The sequence below is a fragment of the Sciurus vulgaris genome (genome assembly GCF_902686455.1).
Source record: "Sciurus vulgaris genome assembly, chromosome: 9".
Taxonomy (NCBI): Eukaryota; Metazoa; Chordata; class Mammalia; order Rodentia; family Sciuridae; genus Sciurus; species Sciurus vulgaris.
The window spans coordinates 26,082,278-26,097,401 of record NC_136469.1 but is presented as its reverse complement, the minus strand read 5'-3'; the positions used below and the strand labels follow the sequence as shown (position 1 = coordinate 26,097,401).

The 15,124-nt window shown below is 36.8% G+C and overlaps 1 protein-coding gene across 4 annotated transcripts in view; it reads right to left on the bottom strand.

The window, feature by feature from the left end:
- Positions 1 to 15,124, bottom strand: part of ARHGAP10 (Rho GTPase activating protein 10) — a 296,650-nt gene that overhangs the window by 99,587 nt on the left and 181,939 nt on the right. For all 4 annotated transcript variants that reach the window (XM_079154583.1, XM_079154582.1, XM_079154581.1 and 1 more), the window contains 2 exons: positions 14,225 to 14,312; positions 5,843 to 5,901 (listed from right to left, as the gene is read on the bottom strand). In XM_079154583.1, coding sequence (XP_079010709.1) covers positions 5,843 to 5,901; positions 14,225 to 14,312 — 147 coding nt within the window. The remainder of the gene's footprint in view (positions 1 to 5,842; positions 5,902 to 14,224; positions 14,313 to 15,124) is intronic.

Below are 15,124 nucleotides of genomic sequence, written 5' to 3'. Positions count from 1 at the left end.
CTGGAATACCAACATATTCCCTTTACCCCTTAAACTTGAGAATTACCTGTGGCTCTCATGAACAGTGGGCCTGATTAACTTTATCATGTTTCTGCCTGGGAAATTAAGAAATCAAGACAAGGTTCATTACTGAGGAATATGCTAGAGTTTCCAGGAGTGGCAAAGAAGAGACTGAGAAGAATTTGGGGCTCTGTTTATTTTAACATTTATTTTGTTTTCAAACACTGATACCTTTGTGTTTTTAATTTTTCTGATGATAAAAATTAAATATCTTCTCTGTAAAATTTATATGACAGATAATAAAGACAACTAAAAATCACTAACACTCCAATATATAAGAGATAATGCAAAATCAGACTATAAAAACTTGTACAAATCAACCAGAGAGGAGGGGGAAAACCCCAAATAAAAACAAGCGAAAGACTGGAGAAGGGGTTTTAAAAAATTTTATGCTATGATTACATATGAAAATGGACTTGGCTTTTATGAGAGAAGCAGAATTAAACCCACAAGAGACCAACACTCACCCACCAGAATAGCTTTAAGTGAGTACCAAGTTGGACCTGAGGCGACCCAAACATTCATATACTCACTAGCTGTGGCTTTGGCCCCTGGTGCTGGGCCTGCAGCCCAGGGCTTGCACGGGCTCAGCCGGCTCTCCTTCACTGAGCTATGGCCTGGCCGTAGGTGGGAATAACTTACAGTCACTCTGGAGACGTGTTTGGCAGATCTGCTAAAGCTGAACAAACACATACCCTAAGCTCCAAAAATTCCACTCATAGGTACACGACCAGAAGACACGCACACAAGTGTTCATTAAAAGACAGACGCTAGAATGTTCACAGCAGCACTCTTTGTAATAGCCCCAAAGTGAAAACAACCCAAAAGTCCATCAAAAGTAGGACTGACCAATATATTATGCTATGTCCACACCATGGACCGTAACGAGAATGCTCTACCGCTTTTCACTATGAGGACAAAGCTCACACGCTGAGTGAAGAAAGGCAGACATATCAGAATGGTTTTCATCGGATTGCAGTTATGCACGGTGCGACCCAAGGAGTCTGAAGTCAGATAATAGTCACACCCCAAAAGGTGGACAGTGGCCACATGGGTGTGAGAAGGGCTTCACCTTGGATCACGTTTGATTTCTTGACCTGGAGGCTGTTCACCTGGTGAAAATGCATTGACTGTACACTTCTTTGTGTACACTGATAGGTTTCAACAAGTCAAGTTCACTAGAATTCAAATTCCCCATAATAAATCTCATTGTAAAATGAGCTGGTGGGTTTTAGGTCTAATCCTTTCAGAGTTTTCTTCCCTTTACTTGGAATGAAATGTTTAAACAGCCCATTTCATTTAACAGAGCATGGACGACTTTCCATCTCATTAAACCAGTGCCACACCATCAATTTTATGAAATGTACATTGTTTCCAATGTTGGCAAAGTTAACTCTGCCCAGTTTACACCCCAAATAACAGTGCCGGAGAGTGAAGAATGGGATTTTACAAGAGGACACTGAGACAGTAGTCACTAAAGGGAAAGGAACAAAAAGGCTAAAGCTACAAAGCACATGATGAGGCAGAACGCAAATCATCAAAATCATATTACCTAACAAAAAAGCTTTTATATAGACTAAAATTATCACTGAAAACAAGAGCACAACTGTCTCAAGAGTTAGGTAATAAATTACAACCATGTTCTAAATCTGGAGTTAAAACCAAGATACTCATCAGTGTTGAAAGAAACAAAAACAATGATTTCAATTCAGTTTTAATCTTCAAAATGTAAGATACAAGCATCAACTCTGCAAGAATAATCAAGAATTCCAAGGGAATAAAGGATAAGAATTTCATATTTTAACACTTAAAAGTTTTTGAAAAGTGTGCACTAAAAAGTTACTTTTAACTCAGAAGTCTGTATCTTGACATTAAAAATCATTTTTTCCAATGAAAACCTAGTTTTAATATGTTAGCATTTATTACTTACCCAAACACAAGCTAGAGAAGTAGTTTCCCACCCTCTAGGGATAATGTTCTTCATTTCTAAAAATAGAATTTCTCTTGAAAAATAGTCAAAACCTTCCACTCTGAGTCCCTCTCCCACTAGCCCACCCCACCTCATCTGAAATCACATTTTTTTCCAAGCTTTCTCCCTGTTTTTTCTTTAAAAAAAAAAATCCTTTTAAGATAAAACTATCTGTTCTAATACTGTCTTATTTTGGCATTACTCAGAACTTTCTATTAACAGACATTTCTATATGGCTATAGTAGAATGACTTCAAGGTTTCTACAAGAATTTTTTTCATCTAAAATCAGTTATCATTAGTTGCTTATGCTTCATGCATTTTATACATATATATTTCAATGACAAAGAATAATAGGCATAACTTTTTAAAAAAAATCTGGACACTGGGTTAATCATACACCAAATTCATGAAATATGCCAGGGAATTAGGAGTTTACTGTAATAGAAAAAAAGCATTTTAATTGTGAAACTACACCTCAGCATCTATCACATTTTAGTGTCTACTTGTTTATGATGCTGTGGCAACTGAGACCAAAAAGAATGATCAACTTACTGGAGCTTCTTAAAGACACACAGGTAAATAAACGTTATATTAATATTTAAACACCATACATCAATCATACTGTAATTTAAGGAAAGCATTAGCAGTAACTACCCCAGCACTTTCCAAGGAACTAGTGGGCTTCTGACAGCAGATATCCAGAACTCTAATTCCTCTGTGGGTTCCCCATCCACATGACAAACAAATACACCAGGCTGAGGGAGGCCAATGTCACTAGACGGCCAATTACTTTAATTTCCAGGTTTCTAAATTCTTCCCCACCTAGATCCTGTCTTGCTTCCCATGTGGGTTTACCAGTAAGGATAGGACATTCTGGTTGAGCAAACACACCTATGCACTGGATCCTACAATAGTTACATTTCTTGTCAGAAATGACCCTAAGAACTTTGTGATTAAGATTATGCTTCCCAAGTAACTTGACTACAGGAAGAAAACATACTGAACACGGCAACACAAGCACTCTGGTTTAAGAGACAGTTGAGGAATCGTTCATACGATGGGTCCATCCATGCTTATCAAGATAATAGGTCAAGGACTCTGCCTACAGACCAAGGGTTATGACATTCTCAAAAGTAATAAGCACCATGCATAGGACATCCAGGTAGATGCCTGAGGCCTTCCAAATTGGACACAACTTTTTGATTTCCTGCACAGACCAAATAAACTGCATTTTTGTGTTGTGAATTTCTATATCAAAAGCTCAGTACAGTACCTTGAAAGATAGATGGTCTCTACTTCCTTTAAGTCATCTTAATGATCTCAGCTACCAATTCAACTCTTAATTTTCTTAAAGGAAAAAAGTCTACTTCCAATGCATTTAACATTGAATCATAGGTTGATTTTTCATAAAGCAAGGAAAGAATACTTGGTTTTTTGTGATGACATAGATCATAGTTTTCTATCATGACCTGAAGGAATTAACTCAGAGGTTTTCAACAGAAAACCAAAGGAACAAAACGGATTCAAGAAAAGGAAGGGACCCAGGAGAAACCTTCAGAACTCACAGCAGGCAGGGAGAAGAGAGGATCTCAACACCACAGAACAGATGGAAACCAGCACACATGACTGAGAAGAATCAAAAATTAGTTTCCATGCTGGTGTGAGAGGCGGTAACAAAGACTGGTAAAGCTTGGTAATTTTAGCAATCAGCTCAGTTAACAGACATTTTAGCAAGACAAGGTAAGCTATGCCACCCTTAATGGAAAATGATAGCGTAACCACAATTCTCCAGCAATATTCAAAGGGGGAGACTAATTTTGGGCATCTGATTTCTGTGACCATTTTACTCTTTAGAGGTACATATGAAAAAGATTAGAGATCTGCTCCTTCACTCCTAAGAGGCACTGACTACAGAGGAGGGTACTCACAAGAGATGAAAATAAAAGCTGTGCCCTGGAAACATCGAACCCTAAAAGAATCCCATTTGGTACATGTGCTTTTTCTCATTTAATAGAGTTACTATAGGTCCTGTTCCAACCACGACTGCAGTTAGGTGCAAATCCATGCCAATAACCACAGTAGCTACAGTATGCCTTTGCGACAGTCCTGTTATTCAAATCATCACGAAGGCTCTTACAGCATCACCAGAAAGTCAGGAAACCAAGTAGGGCACACATCCAGCAGATAATGAGACTTTTCACATCCACACAATTCTTTGCACAACATAGTTTCAAATATGCCTTCATGATCCTCTACCACCATGGTCCTCTCACTACCTTGTAAAAAGGTCCCCAGAGGTAGGAAATTCCTTATCTGGCAAAATCTGATATCAGAATTTCAAACACATGGCATTAGGCTATGGACATGACAATACTCCTGACACTCACTTGTGGCAATTTAGACCTTTATTCCATAATCACTTTATCTTTCTTCAATTCCCAAAGGATTCGAGATGAAAGCTGGCACTCTTGTGCTTTTTCCAGTCTCTAAGGCGAACAACATGAAATGATTGTCCTCCAACCAAGTTTAATTTCTCTTTTCCTAGTTTGCCAAAAATGCCACAGGGAAGGAATCAAAACAACTAAGCATTTGCTTGAGTTATGGCCAAGAAAACCTTCCCCCACTTCCTTGATCACACAAATTTTGGGGGAGAAAAAAAAAACTCCTCTTCCATGTAAAAATAAAGCTGAACAGAACCACATTTTTGCCTTTTCCCAAAGCCTATTTTACAAGCGTCTAATGGAGCCTACACGTTGCTTCCTTCGGCAACATCCGAGGAACCTTTACACTGACGGGAGCAGAGACCTCACAAGAAGATAACATTTAAAGCCATGTTCGGGCAGCAGTAACATGGGACCCAAAGGGATTGCTTTAAGTTTTTCAACAGATTAAACTGTGGACGACATCCAAGGGGGGGAAAAAATAAAAGGAAATGAAAATACAATTTCAGCTACTGTCAGTGCACCTGTGAAAACCAATACTGCAAAGTTTAGCCAGTGGAACTGGGGTTTTCAATTTTAAATACAGTTTCCTATATTCTGGCAAGTGACTTCACGTGCCTCAACCTTCATTTCCTTAACTATTAAATACCCCACCAGTATACTTCAGAAGAGGAGGATGATCAAACAGTGCTGAATACAAAAAGTGGGCTCTGTGATAATAAAACCAGAAAGCCTCGAGTGTCTGACTCACAAAATAAAAAATCTGATCGTGAATTAAAATTCCACCACCAACAGGCCTTTCTCATTTAACACTTTATCACGTATAATTCACTAACAAATACTGCTTGGGCTTTTGGCATAATACTCCTTCTCATAATATTCCTTCTGTCTGTAATTTCCATCTAAATATCTAAGTGATGCCATCTCCAACCCACTAATCTCTCCGATCTCCCACAGGTTAAACGCTTCATGTTCCCACAACATTTCTTATCATTATTCTATATTTCATGGTATAATGAGAGAGAGGTGGAGGCCCCAATACTTGCTATAGAAGTGGTTCCTGGGGTCAGGAATTCTGTCATGGTTCTACATACCCAGACTCTACTAGTGTTGTCTACCTGTGACTAATACACAATAAGCAATAATGCTCATGAATGAATGAATGAATGAATCCATTGTCCTCATTTTTACTTTCTTTCTAAAGGGGGAAAGGGACAACCATCATTTATAATGATTTCTGTTTTTAACAAAGGCCTCAAGAAGATTAAATTTTCATGACTGATATCAATTTAATTTCATTAAGTTCAATTTTTAGTCTGTACACACTATGAACCACAAAACTATGTCTCTCTACCTCTGTGATTTACTTACTGGCTGGAACAATGAAATCTCCATGTAACTCATAGGTCATGAGAGGCTCGGGAAGACTCCTGTATGAAAAGAAGAGTTTTTTAATTACCAAAAGAATCCAAACAAGTCACCTCAGAGTTTACTTTTTATAAAACATTGTTAAATTTGTTGGGCATTTCTTAGCTATCATGCAAAACCTCCTTAGGGAATATCTTTACATATCAAAAAGATATATAAATCAAATGAATCACTTCATGAACTGCTGCTACCTGCACTATGCACTATCAAAGCTGAAGCAACCACAAATCTCTGTAAGGTCTAAGCATGTAGCATTTCATCTCTAATCTTGGAAAGTACCTTTAGGAATATCTTGTGTCATATTTGACTTCTTTTCACACACTAACATATTAAAAGTCAAACACTATCCAAATATAAGCACAAAATTTGGAAAATCATCTTTAAGATATTAGTCAATGATAACACACACACACACACACACACACACACACACACATGGAGTACATAGAAAATGGCTGGGATGTAGCTCTGTGGTAGAACGCTTGCCTGGCTAGCATTCCTGAGTTCCTGGGTTCAAACCCCAGTACCACAAAACTTAAAAAAAATTATGCAGAAAAGATTACATAAACCAAATCCTCTTCCCTCTCAGTATCTTCATTTTAAAAATCAGCGTATTTAAAAAATCATTATGCCTATGTAATAATAAAAGATAATTATAAAGTTGATGACTTTGAAGTCTATGTCTATAAAATTAGATTGATGACAACTTTAAAATATACACAGCATTTTAATTTTTAACAAAATTAAATGGTAGTATATTCTATCCCATGATCAACAGAATGCTACAGTTCATTAAACCTTGCAAATGTCTTAAATTGTACAATACTGACTTTGTGACAAGTCAAGGAATACTTCAACAAGTATCAATATGCATAGTTTTTCTTCAGGGCAATCTGGCAAGACATTGAGAACTTCTGAAAGATTGAAATCCTGTAACCCAGAAATTCCTCTTCAAATGTTTAAAAAGAAAACCAAAGATGTACAGACGCACACACGAAAAAATTTAAACTTCTGCAAAAGTCAAGAATACTGCCAGGGATAAAGGTCATGCCATATTGATAAAAAGGTCAACTCATCAAGATGCTACTACAAAACTAAATGTTCACGGATCGAACAGTTTCAACATACATCATGCAAAAACTGACGGAATTGCTATAAGAAACATGACTCCACAGCCACAGTCAGAGGCTCAATATCCCTCTATCTGAATAAGTGCTAGAACAAGTAGACAGAAAATCCATCAACATACATACGATGTGAACACAACCATCAGCCAACTTCACTTATCCACACACCCTTCACCTAAATGGCACTGCACTACAAAGGGGACACGTTCTCCCGGTGCATGCAACCATTTATTCTCTGAGATAAACCAGATTCTGGTCCATGAAACCAATCAATAAATTTAAAGTATTCAATTCATGCAGAGTATGTTCTTTCATTGAAATAAAAATTGAATTATAAAAAATCAGTAACAGGAAGAGCTGGAAAACACCAAAAGAGAGTCTAAAGTATTCTGAATAAATGAAATGAAAATATATCGGTCTTAGGAATGCTGATAAAGCTGTATTCTGGAGTACATTTATACTACTAAACATCTACATTAGAAAAGAAGAAAGACTTTAAACCAATGAGTTTACTTTCTACCTGAAGGCAAGGGAGGAAAAAAGAATAAATTAAATGTGAAGTAATAAGAATAGAAAACTTGGAATGGACCCTCCATTTGACCCAGTTATCCCACTCCTTGGCCTATACCCAAAGGATCTAAAATCAGCATACTACAGAGATACAGCCACATCAATGTTCATAGCTGCTCAATTCACAATAGCCAGACTATGGAACCAACCTAGATGCCCTTCAATTGACGAGTGGATAAAGAAACTGTGGTATATATACACAATGGAATATTACTCAGCCATAAAGAATGACAAAATTATGGCATTTGCAGGCAAATGGATGAAATTGGAGAATATCATGCTAAGTGAGATAAGCCAATCTCAAAAAGACAAGGGACGAATGATATCGCTAATAAGTGGAGGATGACACATAATGGGGGGGAGGGAAGGGTTAGTGTTAGGGTTAGAGTTAGGGTTAGGGAGGGGGGCAAGTATGGAGGAAGAAAGTACTGTACAGAGGGTAAAGAGGGGTGGGAGGGGTGGGGGGAAGGGGAAAAAATAACAGAATGAATCAAACAACATTACTGTATGTGGATTTATGATTACACAAATGGTATGCCTTTGCGCCGTGTACAAACAGAGAGGCAACATGTATCCCATTTGTTTACAATAAAATAAAAAAAAAAGAATAGATATATTATTGACCAAAAAGGAAATCAATGAAAACCAAAAATAGAGCAATTAATTCCAAATGAGTTATTTAAGATGATCAATAAAATTGATAAATCTAACCCAAGTGACTAGAAAATAGAGAAAACATCAACAGCCATTCTCCAAGAAGGAGAACCGTTACTGCAGAATCACTGTGGGTTCTAACAACATTAAAGAGAAAACAGGGAACATTACAAATGGTTTCATATCCATAAATGCAGCAATTTACAAAAGATGGACAAATGTCTTAAAAGATGCAAACTACCTAAGCTCACTCACGATAAAAGATAACCTAAGTAGTCCTATATCTGTTAGTTCTATATCTGTTAAAGAAACTGAATTTGTGTTAAAAATCTAGTTTGTCAGAAAGCTCAGGACCAAGATGATTTTGGTAGTGAATTCTATCAAACAATCATGGAAGAAACAATATCAGTTCTATTTATATTTTTTCCAGAAAAATATCAGCGTGTGTTCTTCCAGAAAATAGAATACTTACTCATTTTGTGAGGTAGAATATCAAAACTAAAAAAATTTCAAGAAAATGACCGAACACCACCACTAATAACAAACGCAACTTTAAATAAAATGTTAGTAAATGAAATTCAACAAGATAAATAAAAGGATAAAAAAATCACAGCCAACCTGGCTTTATCACAGGGATGTAACATGGACCTAATATTTTGAAAATCAATGCAATACCAACAAGCAAAACGAAAAAAGAAAAAAAAGTCCTGTATGATCATCACAATAGATAACATAGTGGAAAAATGGACCATCTTTCCCACAAATGATAATGCAAGTACTGAATATCCATATGTAAAAGTGAATTTGACTCCCTTCCTCATATCTTATACAAAAACCAACTTAAAACAGATAAGTTTTAGAAACCTAAAACAGAATTTCTGCAAGGAAAAAATAAAAGAAAACCTTTATGACTTTAGGTTAAGCCAAGATTTATTGTTATCACCAACAGCACAGTCCAAAAAAAGAAAAAAACGATAAACTGGACTTCATTAAAGTTATTAATTTCTTAACGAATGACACTGTTAAAAGAATAAGACAACCTACGTACCCAAAAACGTTCAACATTAATCACTGAGGAAGTTCACATTAAAAGCACAACAAGTTATCACATACCTACTAAATCAGCTAAAATTTAAAAATAATATGACCATCAAGAGTTGATAAGAATAAAGAGGAAGCAAGACTCTTGTACACTGCCAGTGGAAATATAAATAAATACATCAAATTTGGACAAAAGTTTGTCAGTCTCCCCAAAAGTTAAGCACAATCTAGTCATTCTACTCCCAGGATTTATTCATAAGAAACCAAAGTGTAACAGAGCATAGTGGCACATATGTGTAATCCCAGTGGCTCAGGAGGTTGAGGCAGGAGGATAGAAAGTTCAAACCCAGCCTCAGCAATTTAGTGAGGCACTTAGCACCTTAGCCAGACCCCATCTTTAACAAAATATTAAAAAGGGCTGGGGTGGTTCGGTGGTTAAGTGCCCCTGGGTTCAATTCCTGGTACAAAAAAAAGAATAAACTTTGGAAAAAACACTACAACACAGGCCAATCTCTACTTATTCTAAGTGAAAGAATCCAGATTTTCTTTTTCTAAAACACATGCTGTATAGTTTATTTATACAGAATTATAATAAATCCAAATTAACATAATGGCATAAAGCAGAAAAACAGTTACCTAAAGGTGAGGCCTGAGAAGGAAGAGGTACAAAGAATTGAGGCATTTCCGAGGACTGTTCATCTTGATAATGGTGATGGTTTCACACACATCACCATAAATAAATACATCAAGCTTATTAAAATGTATACTACAAATATGGAGAGTTCATTGCATTTCAAATACACAATAAAGCTGTTTAGCTGATTATATGTCAGTTGCACTATAATAAAGGATAAAAACCAAAAACAAATGCAAAAAACGATTACAAGTATGTCCCTTACCCATAGCTTACGATGCTTCAGGACACACACATATACAAAATGACAATGTAGACAAATGAAAACTTCCCTTATTTCTGCTCTCCTTCCTCTTCTTCCCCTACACTCCCATTTACAAAAGGAAAAAGGAATCAAACACATCACAGCATAAACCAGGAGAAAGACTAACCAGAAGTCAACCTCTGGGGTTTTGGTTTCAAAGAAAGGGCAAGCAGAAAGAGCAATGGAGAAAAATTGTTAACCAGCACAAAAGGAAAACAGGGTGCAAAACTGAACAGAGAAAAGAACACCAAGAAAAACCAGAGAGCATTTCTTCTCCAATAAAAATGAATTTGTGCCTAAACATGCTCTACAAGCTACTTACATCATTGCCATATGTCTATAGCTAGGCAATGTGGCATAAAAAATAAATATCGTTAATGTTAGGGAAGCAGTAATAAAAATGACAAGCTCCCCATACAGAATTTATTACACTGAGTCACTGCATCTCTCAGCCTCCCACCCAACATGTTTTTAAGCCACCTCTCTTTGCCACCCATTGGGATCTGTCGGGAGATACAAATCATAATATTTACCTAAACTGGCATTTCCTTCCCCAAAAATCCCATTCCAATTTCCAGACTTAAAAGAAGTTTCCTCCAGGTAAAATCATTTTACTAGAAACATCACAAAACAGCTCATTTGTCACCTCACAATGGGAAACTGTTGTGATGAACACATTGCTGGAAATCAAAATTATGGTCTGCATAGATAAGAAATCATTCCAAGGGCTCACATTCAGTCCCTCCAAAGCATGGAGTAAAAATGTCGCCTCAAGTAGGAAGAAAAAAGGAGATGCCATGTGCGAGTCCACTGCCATCTTTCTTTCTCCAAGACCCTGGGGGCTTTGCTTCCTGTTTTAGTTTGGTGCTTTGGAGGTTGGCTACTTTCTTCCTCCACTTCCAGCCTCCCATCCAATAGTGTCTGGGTTATTTGCCTGAAGAACTTAAGGCAAGGCAAAAATTTGGTCGTTTTGTTGTTCTTGTTTCTTGGTGAGAAAAAAAAAATGCATTTGGGCTTTTGCTGTGAGAGACAGAGCTGAGATTTCAACGCTGGCAGGGAGGCTGGCTCCAGACTTCGTGCCCTTGACCATCACACTGCATTCTCTCTCGGGCTGAGGGAAATACATTTGCTTTGGCCATAACCGTGTAGCCAACGTGGTATTAGGTAAAAACTCCGTTTCCTTCCATTTGGTCCATCACCAGAAAAAGTGTCAATTAAATCCTAATTACTGCATTTTCAGTTGCTAAAAATAACATAGGGGAAAAGAACAGCAACCTAACTTTCCACTCTCCCAAGGCATCTGCCATCTTATGATAATCACTTCATCACATTCAGGCAGAATGTGTATATTGTTAGGAGTGAAATTATATAATAATAGCATCTCATAATTTCGTTCTGTAGGCAATGTTTGCTTCAAAGTGGAATGCAATACGATGGAGCAACATAATGAGAGAAAAATGCAGAAAAAGCAACACAAGACCAGGGGCAATAAGGAACTAGCTTCAGAGAACACCAAGATCTGAAAGAGGTATTAGAGATGTGGCTTAGTGGTAGAGTGCTTACCTCACATGCACAAAGCTCTGGGTTCAATTCCCAGCACCCCCACCCCAAAAAAAAAGAAAAGAAAAGAAAAAAAGTTGCACATGAAAAGTAAGAAGATCCTCTGGTTTTGAAGCTAATTTTCCCACAAAGGAAAAGAACAATGTGGATCAGAGGCAAAAAGCACACAATTTACTTTGGAAGAATTGATTTTACCCTGAGTTTTCCACCCATAATTCAGTCATCTTGATCCATTCCCTTACCATCTGTTAGAGTGATAGAATCTTCTGCTAGTCAAGTTAACAAATGCAATTTGTAATATTTTTATATCCTCATCCACTCTTTCCTCCATCCATCTAATAGAGGCTTTCTCAACTTCCATTAATTTAGACCAAGTAATTCTTCAGAGAAGGCTCAGCTCCCTGTGCTCTATAGGGTGTTTAACAGCTCAGCCCAGCCCAGCCCTCTGTCCGCTGGATTCCAGCAGCACCATCTCCAGCAGTCAGGACAACCAAAGATGTCTGCAGATATTGCCAAACATCACCACAGGGCAAAATCACCCTGTGTTCAGTAGCATTTCTCTAAATGCTTAGTGACAGGCATAACTCCAGTTGTTGGGAACAGTGCAATGCACAGGACATATACAGTGCCAATCTGCAGAGAGCCTACATGCTAATCCCAGTGGAGGACTGACGAAATTCATTTTTATCCTCATCTAAACCACAATCAGTGGCAATGTAGATGCTTAGTACATTAGATTCAGCCTTCATTTTGCCCCTTTATTGACTGGGACTTAATCATTGAAGAAAACATGGAAAGAGTGGCTAAAACCATCTTCAAAAAAGGTACCTGAAAACAGGTAATGTACACCTGAGTCCACTGAAAAATGTTCATGATGTAAAGAGTAGGACAACCAGACAACACAAGCTGCCTGATGTGATCCAACAGGAAGACTATAGCAGCACTCTGATACACTCTTGATATATGTAAATAAAAACTCAATCTGAACTCAATAAAGACTACAACCATTTGCAGAAAATACAATGGCTAGACAATCATGCTAATGACCCCATAAGGATATAATCAGCCATATCTAAAATGCAGAAAACTGTATTTTAAAAATCAAGCCAGGTTCATCAACAAATAAATGCCAGTGGTAGGAAGGGAAGGAACTGTACAGGTTCAGAGAGACTTAAAACTTATCAAGCACATGAAATGTCCAACACCATTTACCAAAAAGACTTTTTTTTTTTTTTTTTTTTTTTTGCGGTACCGGGGATCGAACTCAGGGCCTTGTGCTTGTGAGGCAAGCACTCTACCAGCTGAGCTATCTCCCCAGCCCCCAAAAAGACTTTTTAAAAAAATTTTTTTTTGGTAGGGGAGAGACTTTTTTCACTTTAGTGAAAACTGAATAAGGACTGAATATTGAATGATATTAATTTTATTGGATATCATAATTATCTTCTGATTACAAAGTCTGTTGTTTTTGAAACATATACTCAAGTATTTATAGATATGGCTGTAAGTTTGTAGAAAATCAAAGTATTATCTCCAAAAAGTAGCAGATAGGGAGATGGATGAATCAAGAAGAATGGGGTTTGAGCTGAAGAACTGTAATACAGCCATGAGGATTCATTATACTAATCTCTTGCCTTACATATTTGAAATTTTTCATAATTTGTTAAATGCAAAATGAGTAACTTAAGTAGATTCTAATGTGATCACTGGAAGTCAAGTAATTTGTACATTAAAAAAACAACCTATATATTGTTAATAACAACGGGGAAAGCTCTGCCTTTTGTGGGTGGGGACAGGGGGTGTGTATAAAAAACCCAAGTCCCCAACAGAACCACAGCACAGGGATTACAGTTGTGATGTTTTCCCCTTCTACTTTGATTTTGTAATCCCTATTTTTATTCTTCATCAAACCAAACTTTTATTCCTGAATTCTTTTAGAGAAAGTTTGTTACTTATTAAAATGCTGAACATTTTCTAACTCTAGTCCCACTCTATATTTCCTATAATAAATGAAAATTTTAAATTTAAGATCCCAAGTAAAGTTTTCAAATAGCTTTGTATTTGACTGTTATCATAAACCTTTCTATTCAAATCTTTGAATTTTTAGAATTCTGAATATTAGTTTAAAACAATTAAGAGTGTCAATGAATCCAAGGAGTAGTCTTCCTTAATGAATCCTCATTGTTTCACATTGTTTATTCATAAAACTCACCTCAACAAGACCTATCTTCTGTAAGACCAAAGGCTATTCTGTTACAGTTGACTGGGCAACTGATATTCACCTACTATGTATCTCACATTTTGGAACATTATTAGATAGATCAGTGATTTCCTTTTCAATAACATTTAATTTATGTATCAGTATCTATGTGCAGAGTAGGTGCCTGCTTTATGTCCATGTTGCCCATTCTTCCCTCCTGTTACTGAGAGGAGCTTACCTCAGATACTGTTTTAGGGCACTTGTTATTGTTTTCACTTCCCAGTCTACGGAATTCTCCAGGTCCAGCTCACTGCATGTTTTTACATCTAGTGAACAAGCAAGAAAGAACAGTTCATTAAAACCTGGAACATTCAGAGGTCATCCTAACTACCTCACAGAGCTTCCATTTTTAAATAGTCAAATCACAAATAATTAGTCCTGTGGTTTCCCTCCAAAAAGCATTACATGCAAGTTCTTTATGATACTATCTGTGATGTTCTACTACTAAACATTTCTAGCACTTCAGAAAATCCATAGTAGAGATCAAAGCAAAAGGGTAAGTTTGAGACCAGAGTATGGAAGAGTGAAGACATGGTGTGGCATTTCAGCATCTTCAACTGCTATTGTTCATGTACAGCTAACAGAATCACCGACACCATCTTCATGTTAAGGCAGCCAAGGCTCAAGGCATGTGGCTTTTTCAGTTGAAGGAGTGGTTTAACTCACTGCAGGTGGCACGACTGTTATTACATGTTATTACAGAGCAAAAGGTGGCATAATAGCAAACTCTTAGGCAACAACTTGGGAGAAAGAATAAGCTTGAGTCCATGTTTCAAGATTTATATTCATTACATTAGTGTTCTAAAGATTTAACACATGATCAACCAAAACAGATATAACAGACTTGAAAAGTTACTGATGTTTTATCCAATTTAAACATTACACAATGTATACTAACTATATCAACACCACGCTATCATATTAATAATTTTTAGGTACCTGTCAAAAACTAAATTTGATTTTTAAATAAAAGTTGCCTAAGAGGGAAGAGTCATTTAGGGGTACTATTTCACACTGACATTACAATGATACACTTATCCTGGAAATATTTATTGGATGATTCTGTAATACCTCTGAC